Below are 19,235 nucleotides of genomic sequence, written 5' to 3'. Positions count from 1 at the left end.
TAACATATAACGGTGTTCACATGTTATACACCATACATGTGATCAGCAGCATGGGGATATTCAGTAGTGGTTCGACCAGATGAGTGGGAGTTCTTTGTTTCTTAAGTCCTGTTGGGTTTGTCGTATCACCTAACATTTTGGATTTAGCATCCACTTATCAGGGAGACCATGTACAGTTTGTCTCTTCGCTCTTGGCTTACCTCACTCAACATGATTCTTTCTAGCTCCATCCATTTCCCTGCAAATGCCATTATTTTGTCATTTCTAATGGCTGCATAATACTCCATTGTGTATAGATACCACAATTTTTGGATCCATTCATCTGTGGTGGGGTATCTGGGTTGTTTCCATATCCTAGCTATTGTGAATAGTGCTGCAATAAACATGGAGGTGCACGTGTCCTTGTATATTGGTGCCTGTTGTTCAGGGTAGATGCCTAGAAGTGGTATGACTGGGTCGTAAGGGAGGTCAATTTGAATATATATTTAAAATGTTTTCTGAGATTATATCTCCCTAGATTTGTTTACTTTTATACTATTTTGTACTACAAAATATTAGAAGTGGTTCTGTGTATATGGGTACAATGGTGTGTGTGTGTATGCATGCATGTGTGTACATTATCAATCACCAAAACTTCCCCAATACAAACTATAAATTTGGTATTTTTATAGTTCTGTGTGAACTGAGATCATCTAGGTAGCTTTCTAGAAACAATCACAACTAGGTAATAAAAAATCATTTCTATATTCATATCTAAAGTTCTGTTTTATACTTTAGAATATAGTTTTGTGGTGCCTACTAGTTTTTCTTAGATTATTTTCTAGCATTTCTTAAATTATTTTGCTTGGAAAAATAGCAACAAAAAATAATTGATTAATAAAAATTTCATTGAACACTATAAACAAAACAAATCTAAGAAACATTTGTAGAACATCACATCTTAAACCAAAACACAGCCAAGCTTCTTCGCCAGTGTACTCTGGACTTTCCCCAGGGCAGACCATATGTCAGAGAAGTCAATGAAGCTCAATTGATTAGGAAAGGTTTGCAATCCTACAAAGTATGTTTTCTGACCACTAGGGATTTAAATAAAAGTCAACAATAAGAAGAAATTGGGGGAAATTCACAAGAATGTCAAAATTTAAAACAAGCAACCAGATGAGTTCAAGAATAAACCACAATGTAAGTTACAAAACACACTGAGATGAATAAAACTGAAAACACAGGATACATTTCCAAGATTATGATTAAATCCAAACCATCAACTCACAAAGTTACAATTAAATAATGCCATTTTCTATATTTAAAAGAGTCAGAACACAGAACTCTCCCTTTCATTTTGGATTTACCCATCTCATCATACTAGATCAGTAAATAATTATCTTCTATTCAACTCCTAATCTCAAATCTTGAAACTGAAATCAATTTAGCATGTGCTACTGATTAGGAATCAACCAGGAATGTAGAGTTTTTGTCTACATTCAATCCAAATCATTATCTGCTGCATTAGTAAACAACATAGAATGATCATTTACCCTGAAATCTATTCCAGGACATTGAAGTAGAAAACACATACCCAAGCATCCTGTTAAATGGGCGTAGGTTTATATCGAGAACACCAGGCCATGTGGATGGTTTCAGTGGTTGGAGAAAGGCTCAGATAATGTAAAGGCCTGGCATTTATGAGTCCTAGGGACTCATACCATTTTATTTTTTCAGATACAAAGTGAAGCACTCTACTGTCCTAAGCCAAGTGAAGACATGGTGTAAAGAATAGGAAAAGGGGGGGTTGCTAAATTATACAGATAATATCATAGGAAGCCTACCAGAAACTAGTATTACTTGTTAGATGCCAGTGACAAAACTAAGACCTGGAGGTTTGATGCCAGCCCAGGCAGGCAGGTAGAAAATCCTGTGAGGTTCTATCTGTAATTAATCAGCAAAATACTAGACTGGAGGTATGGCTCCAGTGGTAGAGCACCAGTTCTGAGGGAAACAGCCAAGAAAGATTGTGAAGTCCTGAGTTCACTCCCTTGTCCCAACATAACAAAAAAAGAAATAAAGAAACTTGTAGTCCATTTATATAAAAATCTTTCAGATAAAGTTGTCCTGAAGCTATAATTTTGTGTTACAAATTTCTCTGGTTTTCTTCTTTATATCTATAAATATTATTTTAATAGCAAAAGAGAATTTTATGTTACTAAAAATATTACAAAAACATGGGCTGGGAAGGTGGCTCAGTGGTAGAGCGCTTGCCTTGCATGCTCGAGGCCCTGGGTTCGATTCATCAGCACCACATAAGCAAAAAGAAAAATGCTGGAAGTGGCGCTGTGGCTCGAGTGGTAGAGCGCTAGCCTTGAGCTGAAGAGCTGAGGGACAGTGCCCAGGCCCAGAGTTCAGGCCCCATGACCGGACCCCTCCCAAAAAAATTACAAAATCATGTGTGCAAAATAAACAAAGGTATAAACATGCTTGGATGAAACAAGTCAAAGAATGAAGATTTTAACTCAAAAGTTTCTAACCTAAGAGTCCTGAGTTTATAACACAAAGGACCAAGATCACTCAAGTTCATTATTGTTGAAATGATAAATCCAAGTAGAACAGATGATAAGAGAAGACTGAGAAGAATTAAATGGAAAAATTTTCATGGATATTGCTTAGTAGGTGTCTCTGCTAAACAATAAGGAAAGATGCAGCATCCAGAACAGACAAGTAAGGGGAATTGTAGAATAATGACAGATAACTAAGGCTGAGTTCAAGTCTGTGGCATAAAAACAGCAATAAAGATAAAATTTATTCTGGAGATGATGCCTGAACTAAGATAAGATCCAACTATACTACCAACATCAAATCATATGGTAAAATTAAGGATAGAGCATTATGTTTATTTTACCTAAATACTGTGATTCTCAATCACAGTATTTCTGAGTTTTTAAAGAAAACTGTTGCTATCTGCTGATAAAAAATGGAATCTTAAAAAATTTCATACTTGTGTAAGCAAAACTTGAAATACCAAACTATAAAGTGGTAGAAAGAAACATGTTGTAGAAAATAGGCAATAAAGGGAGAAAATATCACATACACTCAAATGTAACACTATAAGAACCTCTGCACATAAAAGCAAAGTTCAGAAATCACTGACACATAGTATGAAATATTATGTTACTACTTAGGAAGTATATTATAATAATGTATTTACCGTGCTTTGTGATTAGATGAATAGCTCGATGATGTCCCATCTCTTGGAGAATCTGTAAAAGGTCACCGATCGTCTTGTTTTTTTGTGCCCAGGACCACAGTAACTCTCTTGATCCACTTTTACCTTGGTCTACGTATTTTTCAATATGACGAACATCTAGCCAGCTGTCTGAAAGTCGCTCCGCTGTGGAAATTGCAATTGAAAAAATCAAAGGACAATGTGTTTACTCTTATGGAAATACTTGGTTTTGTTACCATATATATATTTTTTTTCTTTTTTTTTGGTCGGTCATGGGGCTTGAACCCTGGGCCTGGGTGCTGTCCCTCAGCAATTCAGCTCAAGGCGCGCGCTCTACCACTTGAGCTACAGCGCCACTTCTGGTTTTCTGGTGGTTTATTGGAGATAGGAGTCTCACGGTCTCTCCTGCCCGGACTGGCTTTGAACCACGATCCTCAGATCTCAGCCTCCTGAGTAGCTAGGATTACAAGCGTGAGCCACCAGCGCCCAGCTATCATATATATTTTATATGTGACTTTTTTTTTCTTGTGCTGGGATTGGGGCTTGAACTCAGAGCTTAGCACTCTTACTTCATTTTATTTTGTTTTTTGCTCAAGGAGCCAAACCTCCACTTCTTGCTTTTTTGGTGGTTCATTGGATATAAGCGTGTCATGAACTTTTCTGCCTGAGATTTTTGTTGTTGGTGGTGGTGGTCTTGGGGCTTGAACTCTGGGCCTGGCTGCTGTCCCTCAGCATTTCAGCTTAAGGCTATAGTGCTCTACCACTTGAGCCACAGAGCCACTTCGGTTTTCTGAGTGGCTTATTGGAGATAAGAGTCTCAGGGACTTCCCTGCCCGGCTGGCTTTGAACAGTTATCCTCAGATCTCAGCCTCCTGAGTAGCTAGGATTACAGGCATGAGGCACCAGCTCCTGGTTGCCCGAACCATGATATTCAGATCTTAGCCTCTTGAATAGCTAGAATCATAAACATGAGCCACAAACACCCAGCTATTTGTGACTTTAAATTTGAATTAACTTAGTATATATTCATCATCTGCCCTCCACGAATACTCACATTAAAAACCTCAGTAAAATAATCAGTCATTAATAACCAAATACACTAGTAAGCTTTTCTGTTCTCAATTCCTTTTGAGTTTCCCTCATTGCATTCATCGCTTCTTTCGAGTCTTCTCCAATCTGTGATGATTCCTCAGTTTTTCCTCATCTTTTAGGACAATGCCATGATTCTGTGTCCACCTCAGTGTTTGATACCCAGGGTTTATAATAAGGATGTCCAGTTAAACAACATGTTTACCTGGGCTACTTGGTTGAAGAGGTGCATGCAAGGCTGCTCTGATATAAAATTTACCTTTCTGTGTATAACTAATAACTATATAGGAAAAGCTACTTTGAGGATATAGGGAAAAAACCGAGAAGTGTTTAGTGGTAGGTCTGCGTACAGTGCAACACAAGGCGACTTATGGCCTCGATCACATGAGCAAATGTCCATGAAGCTGTTCTACTTAAAACTTGAAATTTAAAACTATAATAAGCTTGGTTATTCTTCCTTGGCCTAATAATGATATGAATCCTGACTTGAAAATTCCTTCAGTCTAGGGCTATAGCTCACTGGCAGAGTGTTCACTTAACTTGCCTAAGACCTTTAGTTTGATTTTACACACACACACACACACACACACACACACACACATTCCATTTTTAAAAATACTTCTGCTTCTAAAAACAAACACTGCAAAAAACAACCCCAAATACTGAAGATATATTCCCTTTCAGGAAAGGGAAAACTTAGTTACACTTCCGTGAGAAAATTAATTGGCTAATATTTGCAGAACATTGTGAATAATACACCATATAAAATGATAATATTTGCATAACACAATAGGTCTTGCCTCTCTAAACTAAATAAATCAGTTTCCTTTATACTTTGAGCTTTTGAAATAAGACACAGGTGCATGATTTCACAGAGGTTATAGAGGAAGATGTTTTGGTAGGTTAGATGGTCAGAGAAAGAACAGGAAGGATGACCAGACTTCAACTGACATTGCAACACACATGGATTGATGCAAAGTTCAGTAGGCTGACTCAAGAGGAGAGGGCCTATCAGATAGAGGAAATGGTTTATAAGGGCTGGGTGCTGGTGGCTCATACGTAGCTACTAAGGAGGCTGACATCTGAGGATCATGGTTGAAGGCAGAAGGGCAGACAAATCTGAGCCTCTTATCTTCAAGTAACCAGTAAAAAAAAAACAGGAAGAGGAAGTGTGGCTCAAGAGGTAGAGTGTTAATACTGAGCAGAAAAGACAAAGTGAGAGTTTGAGGTCCTGCGTTCAAGCCCCAGTATCACAACAACAACAACAACAACAACAAAAGAATCCATGAGGGAGCAAAGAAAAGGGCAGAGGTTGTATCAAAGAGTACAAACCCCCTATGTTTACCTTTAGATCTTCAGAGACATGCTTAGTACATAAATATTCCATATACATTTGTTGAAGGAAGAACAGAGGTCCTGGTTTAGGGGACTAATCTCAGATTTCTATAAAGTGATACAAAATTGGTAGCTTCACTTTTTTTTTTGGTCAGTCCTGGGGCTTGAACTCAGGGCCTAGGTACCGTCCCTGAGCTTCTTTTTGCTCAAGGCAAGAGCTCTACCACTTGAGCCACAGTGCCACTTCCCGCTTCTTCTGTTTGTGTGGTGCTGAGGAATCAAACCCAGAGCTTCATGCATGCTAGGTAAGCACTCTACCACTAAGCCACATTCCCAGCCCCTCTGTAGGAGTTTTATGTATGACACTTACACAGAAAAAGCTACAAGTAGAATTTATCAGTAATGCAATAGCTCGCACTGGGAAAGGAAGAGTTTAGAAATATGAAGGAAATCCAGGGTTAACTTTCCAGTTCCCAAAAGATGTCATTTCCTCACATATTCCCATTGGTCGTATTTCTTTTTCTTCCTTTTTTCTTTTCTTTCCAATTTCCCTTTTAAAAGCATAGCAGGCCATGCCCCTGTGCTTTCCAATCCTGTTGTCTTGGCAAAGAAACTGCTACTGTAATATACCCTCCCTCTAGCACACCTCAAGAGTTCCAGCCAGAACATGAATGAACAGATGTCAAATGAGCTAGGGACTTCAATTCCCTAACACTGACTGGGTCAAAGGAGAATGAGTTTGCATTAAAACCTGAGGAACGCTAGATTAGGTATAAAGGCATTTTTTTTTTGTTTCTGAATAACCTAAGCTCATAGTGCAAAAATGGTCAGGACTCAGTGAAAATGAATTCTGCCTGCATGCATGCACAGCTTCCAAGACTAGAAATGAAATATATTTTCTCTTTGTCTAACTGATGATTCATGGAGCAACCTTAATAGCTTTTCCTCAAGGATGACACATTCTGAATAGTAACACCATTAAAGAGCATTATTAGTGTCCAGAAAACATATAATTCATTTAGACCGAATTCTATAAAGCAAAAACTCCAATTTGAGGCAACCAAAATGTAAATGTTGATATGTTAATTGCATTCAATACTCATCATTTTCTCCAACCCTTGTTTGTTCTCTTTCAGAATACAGAGCGTCGTTTATGCACAGTACAAGTCCAATTAAAAATAAAGAACCAAGCCCCCACTAATTGTATTGCTAAAATTAGGAATATCTTAAATTGAAAAGGTAAATTAAAGAAAAATAAGCTGTGGCTGAATAATGTTAAAGGCCAATTTTTGCAAGGCAAAACTTTTGTTGAAAGGCATCTTGACATAGAAGAAAGGATGACCTGAGAAATTAAGAAATCGGTTCACCGAAGATAATGATTGCTTAATAAATATTGCTGGATGATCTGAGGTTCCTGGAGGCTGTTTGGAGACTGCAGGTCAGACGAGTAAAGCTAACCACTGGGGAATTCAGTATTAGAAATCATGTCTCCATATGCAAATCTGTCTCTGAAGGGGTTTTTCAGAATAATGCAACACACCTCTATTTGGAATCTTTGTATTTGCATATAACCATGTGCTAAAACCCCTAGGAAATGAAGACAGCATTCTTGCAAAGTTTGTCTTTAGATAATACAACAAAAAAGGTAAGATGCATTTTTTTCTCTATATAAAGCACACATGCAGAAATTACTCAAATTTTAAATGAGTCTTTAAGATCAAATATATTTTTAACTCCACAGAAGTAAAACAAAACTCAAAAGTATGTTAGCTCTGTTTCTCAAACCCCACTGTAAGCATTAATACCCACTAGCAAATACATTTTATAAGAAGTAACACCTCCATAATTAAGCTCCTAGTACTTTTTTTTGCCAGCCCTTGGGCTTGAACTCTGGGCTTGGGCACTGTTCCTGAGCTGCTTCTGCTCAAGGGTAGTGCTCTGTCACTTGAGCCACAGAGCTACTTTGGCTTTTTCTGCTTATATACTGAGGAATCAAACCCAGGGCTCCATACATGCTAGTCAAGCACTCTACCACTAAGCCATATTCCCAGCCCTGCTCCTAGTACTTTTTATGGCATACACACATGTGATACATATTGTTTAACAAGGGAGGAAGGAAGGAAGGAAGGAAGGAAGGCAGCAACATATTATTTATTTCTCCCATGTTCTTACATCTCTCTTCTTTTTCAATTCCAAGCCAAGTAAGTACCTAATACTATCTCAGGGAGAGAATTCTAGAACAGCTTGCCCTCAATGCCACTACTCATCTGCAACCTCAGACACTATGTAATTTCATAGCTAGAGATAATCAATACTGTTTTTCTACACATTCTTCCGATTTGCACAGATCTATTTTCTACACTAAATTGGAAAATCTGTCCAAGTAAGAACTATGATATTTTCTCTAGCACAGTGCTTTCTTGGAGATTTGGATGTTTAACAGGTATCTGTTGATCCATTAGTTCATTCAAAACATGATATTTAATGAATGCTTGCTTTGTGCCAGGTAAAATTTTAGCTGTTAGGAGAATCTGTATGAAACAAAACACAAAAAATTACCCTGTCTGCACTAATCTGCTAGTCAGATTGATGACATGTTATGACAAAATACTTGGCCAAAATTACTGAAGGGAAGACAGACTTATTTTAGCCCACAGTTTCAGAGGATTCAGTCCATCACAACAGCGAGGGCATAGTCAAGCAGAGTAGCTCACCTCATGGGGGCCAGAAAGCAGAAAGACAATGACTGTGTTGGCAAGTTTTCTCTCCCCTTTTTATTCCACGTAAAACCTCATCTATAGGATATTCAGGTCATGTTATCTCCTGCTTAGTTAATCATATTTAGGGCAGGACTTCTCCTGCTTAGTTAATCATAGATAGAATCACCCTTATAGTCACATCTAGGTGTGGGCTTTACTAATCTCTCAGTCCAGTCAGGTAGACAGTCAAGACAAACTATCACATAAAGCTTATTTCTGTATGGCCAGTAAACAAATATGAATTATGAAGGATGTGAGAGGTAATAAGGAATATAGATAGAAGTAAAGGGGCCTACGGGAGGAGGATGCATCAGTTTTTTAAAAGCAGTCAGGGCAGGTAATAGTTAAGCAAAAACAGGAAACAAGTGAAGACAGGAGCAATAAGATTACCTGCAGGAAAATATGCCCTTGCTTATTCAAGAATGATACTGCGGCTGGAGTCAAGCAAATATAGGGAAGGAAGTGAAAGAAGCTATAGAGGACTTCACTATTTACTTTATGCAACATGGGAGGTTATCAAAGGACTCTGAGTAGAATAATAATACAATATACTTTGCATGCTTAACAGGCTCAGTGAATTGGAAAAAGACTTGATCAAGGAAAAGATTCCCGTTTAGGGGATTAAAGTAGTTTAAGATCTGACAGTGGTTTGGATGAGGGTGGCTGTGGTGACTTAGATGTTAGATTCTAAAGACAGACTAAACATCAATTGCTGAGACACTGGATGTGGTTTGTGGAAGAAAATGAAAAGTCACAAAAGATTAATATTTTGGCCAAAATAATTGAAAGGGAGGGTTGCCACTAACTGAGATTGGGAAAACTTTAAGAAAAGAGACGTTTCTAGAATGTTACATTGGAGACCTCCATCAAGTTGGCAAATAGATGGATGATGGGGACAGCCAGAGAGTGAGACAGGCTAGAAATTTCAGAGTAAAATTATTAACTTCAGTAACTCTATTAGTAACTGTAGGTATAAATGTTTCCATTCATCATCTAGCTTGAAGTAATCTAGTGGAGGACGGGAGAGGGGAGGATCTTATCTCTTTTTATTGTCTTTTTAAAATTATATTTTTATTATCTTTAAGTAGTTGTACGTAGGAGTTATCATTCAACAAATCAGCTTATAAGTCTAGTGCATATTGATTGATATCACTTTTTTCATCATTCGCCCTTAAGGATCTTATCTCTTAAAAAAATTTTTTTTTATTGTGAAAATACTGTTCAGAGGGGTTACAATTACATGGGCAAGATAATGAGTACATTTCTTATCAAGCATTGTAGCCTCCTCCTTTGTTTCCCCTTCCCATCCCATCCTCCTCCCACCTCCCCCAACTCTCCTCCCCCCCTCACCAAAGTTGTAAAGTTCGTTTTCGACATATGCCTTGTATGTCTCATTGCTGCAATGGGAGGATCTTATCTCTTAAATGCATACTGGAAACTTGTGTTTTCCAGAAATCAGTGAAGTACTTTTTTTCTTAAGTTTTTACTGAAGAGCCATAATTTAAAAATTATAGTGCTGAGTCTTGGTGTTCAGTCAATACTATGTGGAAAATGAACTGTACAACTTAATGAGCAGGGACAGAAGAGGGAAAGTGAAGGAAAGGGTGTCATTATCTAAAGAATAAAGTACTCATTACTTGACTTATGAAACAGTAACCCCTCTGACACCTTAATAATAAATACAGTAAAATTATCTTAAAATAAGTGTTTACAGTATATATATGCATATATATACACACACACAACTTTCATGTAACTATAAGTTCATGCTACAGTTCCAGAAAGCATGGTCATACTGTTGTCAAAGAACAAAGAACAATTTCTCCTCATAGATCAACTGACATTGTGTGCCACCTCCCCCTTCCCCCAGCAAAAAATCACTGTTTCTGACAAAAACTATTTTGATGTGGTGCGACCACATGGGGCATCAAATCTAGCCAAACAATTCAGACAAAAATCTAAACTACTAGGAACCAGTGGCTCATGCCTGTCATCCTAGATCCTCAGGGCACTGAGATCTGAGACATCATGATTTGAAGCCACCCTGGACAGGAAAGTTCCTGAGACTCTTATCTCTGATTAACCATCAAAAAGCCTAAAGGGGAGGTGTGGCTCAAATGGTAGAGTACCAGCCTTGAACAACAACAAAAAAGAAAAGAAAAGCTCAGGGATGGCACCTCGACTCTGAATTCAAGCACCAGAACTGGCACTCACACATTTCAAAAAACAAAATACAAAAAACAAAACTGTGTAGTGTGTGATGATTACATTCAACACTCTAACAGGCAGTTACTCAACTTTCCAGTGTCTGCTTAGTTCAAATGGAGTTTTGAAGGCAATTTCTAGATTCGAATAAGAGCTGTCCTTTAAATTACATTTGTCATTCCATTAAGATTGGTAAATAAACAAGAATTAATAAAGAACACCAAGAGCCATGTCCACTACGATATGTAATTCACTTTAGCATTTCCCTTGTGTGTAACTAATTGGAGTGGGGCGGGGGCGGGGGAGTGCATTGGAAACACCAGAGGATAAATATCTCACAAGTTTTCGTTTAGAAATTGTACTCTGCAGCGCTCTTGCGATAACAAGTAGACATCCTCCTGCACGCGTTCTTCTTCTCATTTTGGCAAGCACTGCTGCGGGAAAGTTTACAAACATCCCAGCTTAGGCGCGGGGGATCTGCCTTTCCCCAGCCTCTGATCCTTTGCCCCTGCAGCGATCCCCCGAAACTGCTCAAGCAGGGACCGGGGATCGGGTCGGGGAGGAACCGCGGAGTCCGGGAGGCGCTCACTCACCCAGGCCGCGCCAGCCCAGCTCGCCGTCGCAACTGTCCAGGACCCCGCACAGCTGGCTCAGCAGCACCGGCGGCAGGTCGAAGAGGAGCGTGCGCGCCGACAGCGCGGGCGCACCGCGCGTCCCGCCGCGCCCGGCCATGGCCAGGCACCCCCTGGGATGCAGGATGCTGAGCCCAGGCTCCTCCAGGACCAGGGCCGCGCGCGCGCGCGCGGACGGCGTTACACAACCGCGGAAATCCTCCAGCCACCACCACTGCCAAGACCTCCGAGCGCGCCGCGCCCCGAGCTTTGGAAGGGGCGGTCCTCTCGTGACGCAGGCCGCCGCTCCCCCGGAGTTGTGCCCTGGGACCTCTGGCCTGGCTCTGCCTTCCTCCTTGGCTGGAAGCTCCCCTGCAGGCCCCTTGAGCTGAGGACGTGACTAAAGAGGGCAGCCAAAGAATAAAAAAGGCCTGGACAGCGATCATGGCGCGCCTGCCATCACCTCTGCCTGCCCCGGGGTGAGCTGTCTTCTGGGCTGCTTTGAATATGAGATCATCATTGATTTCAGTCAGTCGTGGGTGACTCAAAGCACCTAACTACTCAGAGCGTTGAGATTTGAAAATCACGCTTGGTTTGTAGCTAGCCTGGGTAGGAAAGGTCCGGAGACTCTCATCTCCAATTAACCACCACAATGCCCGAGGTGGGATTGTGGCTCAAGTGGTAGAGTGCTAACCTTGAGCAAAAACAGTCTGAGGAACAGCATCCAGGGCCCTGTGTTTAAGCCCCATACAGGCAAGAAAGAAAGAAAAAATGGATGTCATTTTATTTTGTCAAGAAAGAGATGCAAGGGGAGGCACAGAAATGGAGAGACGAAGGGTAAACGAATGCAGTCATGGTACTGGCTGGACACTACGTTGAAAATGAACTACAGAACTTGTGGATGAAGGTGGGAGGGGAAGACTGTGAGAGGGAAGGGATGACATTGTCCAAAAAGAAATGTACTCTTTACGTGACTTATGGAACTGTAACCCTTCCGTACATCACCTTTATAAAAACAATTTAAAAAAACGTTTTAAAAAAGAGACAGGTTCACCGAGTAACACAGAAACACAGGAAAAAAATAAAGAAGAAAATAACTTCATTCTTCTCTCACCCAACCACTCCCTTCTCACTCAACCACTCCCAACCTTTTGGCACAGGTACCTCCCAACACTTCTGGAATTTAACTGGTTTAAAATGTGCCTACATGGGGTGGCTGCTGGTAAATATGGATGTAGACACCAACTACAGAAAAGGATCAAATCAGGAAAATTGTGTGTCCTTCCTTCTGAGAGTAGTTCCTCCTCCCAGAGCGACTCAATTTCACCACACTCGCTTCTCCTTGCCCTACCCTGGTGAAACTTCCACCTTGTGCTTCCCTGATGAAACTTCCACCACATTTTCCTTCCTCAAAGTGCTTTGCAGAATCTTCTTGTTGCTTTTAACATGGGGTTTAAGAAAAATGGACTTGATTTGAAATAGTCCATTATAATATACTGTACTGTACCACCATAAGCATGGCAAAAAAAAAAAAAATAGAGATACTTCAGAAATGGTGACCAAAATGGCAGTCTACATCCTGGAAGTATAGACATGAGGTATCACCTGAAAAAATGCATCAGTTGAAACATTTCAGGTCTTTGTGTTTGGGATTAGCTCCCCTAGAGCTCAACCCTAGTGGTATGTGCGCATTTAGCATACAAACCTGAAATTCCAGAGGTTGAATTCCATTAAAACTTAACTGAAAATTGGTAACGCTTATACTGTTTGGGCAAAAGTTTTGATAGTTCTTCATTCAGATGATTGAGCTTTTGCTGTAAAACTATATTCATACACAGTTCTCTATGTCTTTTTTCCATGGTCTGGAATTCATTTCAATAAATACTATTTCATATGATCGGGGCACACAGTTATTGGCCCTTTGTGTTTTCCTCCTCTCCCTCCAAGAGTATCTTCCCTTGGTTTCACTGTGTGTTCATGTTTAGAGTCCTGTATGATATCTCACATTCCAGTGCATTTTAGGTCTAGCTTCCACAGATGAGAGAAACCGTGTTATTTGTCTTTCTGAGCGTGGCTTACTTCACTTTACATGATTTGTTCTAGGTCCATCCATTTTCCTGTAAATGACATAATATTATTCTTTCTCATAGCTGTGTAAAAGTCCATTGCGTATAGGTACTGTATTTTTTTACTCATTCACCTATTGTAGAGCATCTAGGCTGTTTCCATACATTCCCTATGTTTTTAAGAAGCCATTTGAGTATGCTGAGTACCACAGGAAAGAAAATACATTTAAGGCCAGTATTGGGTGGGTTTTGAATTTCTAGAACAAGGGAGGCTCACATAAAAATAGAGATGAACTAGGACTCCCCTATCAGTAAGTATGTCATTCTGTCCCTGTGACAGATGATCTGACATAATCAATTTAAAAGGGAAGATGTATTTAGGCTCATGACTTAAGTGGGTCCAGTTCATAGTTGCTTGTCCCCAATGCTTTTAGCCCATGACAAGGTAGTACACTGTAGTGGGAATGTGTGGCAGGGGTGACAGCTAGAAAGGAAGGCCCCCATTTAACCTGGATTACTTCCTTAGAGGCTCCATTTCCAAATACAGCCAATGACACTGTGCTAAGGACTAGAGCTCCAACATCTAAATATGGGCTGGGCAACATCTAAATATGGACAGCACAAGAGAATAAACATTCAGTCTACAACAAAGCTTCTGCCTGCAAGTTTAGGAAATTCTGTTATACCATTAGGTTTCCAAACATACACCCTAACAGCAGTTGGTAATTACTTATTCATGTCCTATGGTTCTTCATAATGCTGTAGTTCCTCATTTTCTCTTGTACTTTTATACTATGTTTCTGAAATCTTTCTTTTCTTTCTCTCTCTCTTTTCTCCTTTCTTTCTTTCTCTCTCTCTCTCTCTCTCTTTCTCTCTCCCCATCCCTCCTTCCCTGCTCCTCCCTCCCTTCTGTGTGTGGTACGTGGTCTGAATTCAGGGTTACATGCTTGCCAGGCTAGTACTATACCACTTGAGCCATACATCCAGCCTTTTTTTTCCCTTTTTTTTCCAGTCATGTGGCCCGAACTCTGGGCCTGGGCACTGTCCCTCAGCTCTTCAGCTCAAGGCTAGTGCTCTACCACTTGAGCCACAGCACCACTTCCAGCTTTTCCTGCTTATGTGGTGCTGAGGAATCAAACCCAGGGCCTCATGCATGCAAGGCAAAGGGCTCTACCACTGAGCCACCTTCCCAGCCCCTCATTGGTTATTTTTGACAGGGTCTCGCTTACCATCTGGGTGCACTCCAGAGCCTTCAGCCTACATTAGTTTTCTCATCCTTAGTGAGATGACAAGTCACGTGCTACCATTGAGACAGTTTCCCAAAACTTTTCTGCCCTTGAGCTAAAATCCTTGAAGTATAATCTCAGCCTCTCAAGAAGGATTACAGAAGGGAGATACCAGCATCCAGCTAGTTCTTAAACAGGGTCACACATTTATGCCTTTGCTAGCCTGGGTTTCTATCTCCCTAACTTATGCTTCATGTGTAGCAAAAATAACATGCATATACTACACACAGCTTTTAATTGGTTGAGATTTAATTGGATTGATTTTGCCTGGGATGGTCTCAAAAGCGACAATCCTCACAAGCTCAACCTTTGAAGTAACTAGGACTATAGGCATGACCACCATGACTGGCTCATTATTCTGAAATTATGAAAGAAAATTAAAAGCTTTAATTAATTTGGTTCTTTGATAATGAAGGCAATAGCAATTTTGGATATGAAAGATTTAGCATATTTATGTTTGAAAACCTAAACAAGCCTTTGTCAGGGCTTATCTTCACAATCCTATAGGATTAGCTATTAGGTAAAAAAACACTAAAATTTTATTTTATTATTTTATTAATTTTACTTTATTATTTCACATTTTATTTATTTGTTTAATTTTATTTTCTGGTGCTGAGGACTGAACTCAAGACCTTGCACTTGCTAGGCAAGTACCCTTCCACTGAACTAAATCCCTAACCCTCAAATTTACTTTAGATTAATTATTTTTATTTACACACTACTTTTCTTGAGATTGCAATTTAAAAAGAAATAGAAGGACAGTAGGACTTGAAGTTATTGGATTTGAAGTTAAATCTCAAGGTAACTGATCTAAATCAAGGGGAAGCAGAATATTTTCTTAATTAAAAATTTTCAATTTAGGCTTAATACACAAAATAGCACACAAATTCTAAATACAAACATTTTATAACATTGTCACAAAGTGAATACATGTACTCAGGAAACAAAACATTACCAGAATCCCATTTTAAAAAATAGTTCTGAGTTTGAACTCAGGATCCTGTGTTTGCCTGGCAGGTGATTTACTGATTGGAGCTACACCCCCAGTTCTTTTTATTCTGGTTTTCAGATAAGATTTCCCTATATACCTATATTAACCTTTACTGCAATCTCATTTATGCTTTCTGCCTAGGGAGATGACAGATGTGTGCCACCACACCCAACTCTAAACGTCTGTACTATTTCCTCTGTTATTATTTGTATCTCCTCCCCAGAGAAGAATAACTTCCTCATATCTAAAATATTAGATTGATTTGTATTTGATTTCAATTTTACCATTGTATTGCATGGAATATATTATTTAAATTTTCTTTCTTTTGTTCAGCATGGCTTGTGAGTTTTCCATGCTAGGTTCAATAGTTATTTGTTTTTATTCACTGTATAAAGCATACAAGTATATGAACACACCACAGTTTATTTGTCCATTGTTTTCTTAGTGGCTTGGTTTTTTTCTAGCTTTGGTAAGTAATGCTACTATATGTACTATTGAATGTAACTTCTGTAAGCATATATATATATATATATATATATATATATATGCTGCTGTAGGGTATATATTTTACCTAGGAGTGGACATGCCCAGTTACAGAACTTGTAGTGTATATTTGACTTTAGTAGATGCTGTGAAACAGATTTCCAGAGGGATTGCTCCATTTTATACTACCAGGGCAAGTTAGGTTATTCATGGAGCCCAGGGCAAGTAAGAATAACTCTTGTTTTAAAAATGCAAGAAAAAGGAAGTGGTGCTGTGGTAGAGTGCTCACCTTGAACTGAAGAGCTCAGGGACAGAGTCCAGGCCCAGAGTTCAAACCCCACAACCAACAAAAATAATTAAATAAAATGCAAGAAAAAAAGCTTGGTTAAAAGTACTAACATATGTCAGGCACTGGTGGTTCATGCCTATAATCCTAGCTTCTCAGGAGGCTGAGATCTGAGGATTGATAGTTCAAAGCTAACATGGGCAGGAAAGTTGGTGAGACTGTAATTTCCAACAAACTACTCAAAAGCCAGAAGTGAAATTGTGTCTCAAGTGGTAGAGCACCAGACCTGAGCAAAAAGAAGCTCAGGGAGAGCACCTAGGCCTCAGTTCAAGTCCAGGACTAGCACACACACACACACACACACAAAGTATTATCATATAGTGCTTTTCTTTTCCTTTTTAGTAATTCTGGCATTTGTTTTTTATTGTGAAAATACCGTACAGAGGGGTTACAATTAGATGAGCAAGGTAATGAGTACATTTCTTTTCTTTCTTTCTTTTTTTTGGATCTGGTCGTGGGGCTTGAACTCTGGTCTGGGCACTGTCCCTCAGCTCTTCAGCTCAAGGCTAGTGCTCTACCACTTGAGCCACAGCGCCACTTCCGGCTTTTTTCTTTTTGCTTATGTGGTGCTGAGGAATCGAACCCAGGGCCTCAGGCATGCAAGGCAAGCGCTCTACCACTGAGCCACCTTCCCAGCCCTGAGTACATTTCTTATCAAGCATTGTTGCCTCCTCCTTTGTTTCCCTTTACCTCCCTTCCCATCTCCCCCATTCTCCCCTCCACCCATCCCCCTCCCCACACTGTGCCAAAGTTGTAAAGTTTGTTTTTGGACTTAATGTCTTGTAGATCTCATTGTTGCAATGGGTCCACCTGAATCCCTATTTTAACAATTTCTTTGTTCCCTTCCCCTCCCCAAATTACATCAAATACAGTGAAAACAGGGGATATACCATGGGGGAGGGACATACAAAGCAACAAAGAAATCATCTTATAAATATGTTAGAAACAATCGCAAGGAAGAAAAACCATTTGAGTCCTTTTACTTGTCAGGCTCCACCACTTCAGCCATGTTTTTCTCCCTTTTTCTTTTCTTTTGCAAACTCTTCACTTGTCATGTTTTTTTTTTTTAACTTGCTACTGAATGTCATAGAGTAAGCAAAGCTTATAATTTAGTATATATAAATATATAATATATTCAAATATATTGTTTAATAATATATAAACTGATATATTTAATTTAAAATTTATATAACATATAAGGATATAAAAGAATATAACATAATTTAGAATTTATGTATATGTAATTTATATGTATATTATATAAGAATATAATTTAGAATTTATGTATATGTAATTTATATGTATATATATATATAATTTGTTTATATAAATAAATTATATATGTAAATATAAAACTTCTTAGCACAAACTTTGCCACTAGTTTTACACTTTGCAATATTACAACTACAATATGTTTGTAAATATAAAGGAGTATTTAGCTCCCCTGTGGAATCATGTAAACGAGACAAGTTTTATCTCAGAGCTTGAACGTGTGTATTTCATTCTCTCAAGAACTGGACGAAAGAGGAATAAGAGGAAGGACCATTTTCGTTTTGCTTCTCGGTATGCGTACATTATAATGATTTCTCTACCTTTACTTTGTATTAGGATTTAGTGAATAAAAAAAGGAACCGGCGTTGCCTATCTTCTCCTTGGTCATTAATCTTAGCGGGCGGTGAAGCTGACGGTTCTCAAGACCTCCTAGGAGGGGCTCATTCTGTATTGCTGGGATAGTTGCTTAAACTCATAGGGCTGAAGAGCGTCCCTGGCGTGATTATTGAAGAAGTGGGTGGGTGGGATGGATATGTTTTGTCTGCTTTCCAGCAAAGACGACCGTTTCGAGGACAATCTCTTTCCGAGGAGGTGGGGTGTGAGCTGTCACCCCGCTCCAGCTCCGGCTCTTCTTTGGGGCAGCGGCTGTGTCTGCGCCGTCCCCTGGGAATGTTTAAGGCCGGCCAATCGATTCGCTCGGGGCTCGCCCCACCCAGGCAGCTCGGCTCGCTCCGTCTGGGAAGGTTGTATCCCGGAAGTGGGGCTCAGGCCGTTGTGGTCAGTTTAGTCCCCGAGGCTTGGCGCGGGTCCGCGGCGGGGGGGTTCTGCTGGCGACATGGCCGACCCTGACCCCCGCTATCCCTGCTCGTCCATCGAGGATGACTTCAACTATGGCAGCTGCGTGGCGTCTGCCAGCGTGCACATCCGCATGGGTAGGTGGCGCGGTGGCGCCGGGGCTCCGGCCGCCCGGAGCTGCGGTCGCCCGGGCTCCCCGCTGTGTGGCGGCCCCCGAGGCCTCGTCTCCCGGGGCTCGGGAGCCGCAGTCCGCGGGGCCCCGCTGCGGCCCGCGGCGGCGAGCTCGAGCGGCCCGACCCTGGCGTTTTGTTACTTGTACATTTGCTTACTACCCCCGTGTATTGATGGATTCATTTTCCTGTGCTAGTCCTGGGTCTTGAACTGTTTTTCTACTCAAGGCTGGCGCTCCACCGCTCGAGCCACAGCGTCACTTCCAGCTTTTTGGTGGTTCTTGCCCGGGCTGGTCTTGAATCTGGGTCCTCCGACCTCAGCCCCCCGGGTGGTGAGGACGAGAGGTGTAAACCGCCGTCGCCCAGCCTGATCTGACATTTGTAAATCAAAGGAAAGCTTTCTTTAAAAAAAAATTCTTTTTTGGATGCCAATAACTTTACTGTGTGATAATTGTCCTTTGTGACATTTGTCCCCAGTAGGGTTGTTTCCTTCCTCTGCTCACTGTGAGGGAGTGAAAACCCGTTGTAAATGTTTATTTCCTTGTCTCTTGTGCACTGGACTTTTATTTCTGTCAGGGCAGCGATATTACCTGTCTTGGTCTCCCCCCCC

General features: G+C 40.4%; 2 protein-coding genes across 2 annotated transcripts in view; one reads left to right on the top strand and one right to left on the bottom strand.

Moving 5' to 3' along the window:
- The window catches only part of Irak3 (interleukin-1 receptor-associated kinase 3), a 34,629-nt gene extending 23,292 nt beyond the window's left edge, over positions 1-11,337 (bottom strand). Inside the window, exons 1-2 of the mRNA XM_013020272.1 lie at positions 11,199-11,337; positions 3,200-3,382 (exon numbers count right to left, since the gene is read on the bottom strand). Coding sequence (XP_012875726.1) covers positions 3,200-3,382; positions 11,199-11,337 — 322 coding nt within the window. The remainder of the gene's footprint in view (positions 1-3,199; positions 3,383-11,198) is intronic.
- Positions 11,338-18,391: 7,054 nt separating this feature from the next.
- The window catches only part of Tmbim4 (transmembrane BAX inhibitor motif containing 4), a 20,309-nt gene continuing 19,465 nt past the window's right edge, over positions 18,392-19,235 (top strand). Inside the window, exon 1 of the mRNA XM_013022665.1 lies at positions 18,392-18,592. Within this exon, the coding sequence (XP_012878119.1) occupies positions 18,496-18,592 (97 nt within the window). The 5' untranslated portion in view covers positions 18,392-18,495. The remainder of the gene's footprint in view (positions 18,593-19,235) is intronic.

This window comes from Dipodomys ordii, unplaced genomic scaffold, assembly GCF_000151885.1.
Source record: "Dipodomys ordii isolate 6190 unplaced genomic scaffold, Dord_2.0 Scaffold3, whole genome shotgun sequence".
NCBI classification, from domain to species: domain Eukaryota; kingdom Metazoa; phylum Chordata; class Mammalia; order Rodentia; family Heteromyidae; genus Dipodomys; species Dipodomys ordii.
Note: the sequence above shows the minus strand (reverse complement) of the source record. Positions and strands in the feature narration are given on the sequence as shown.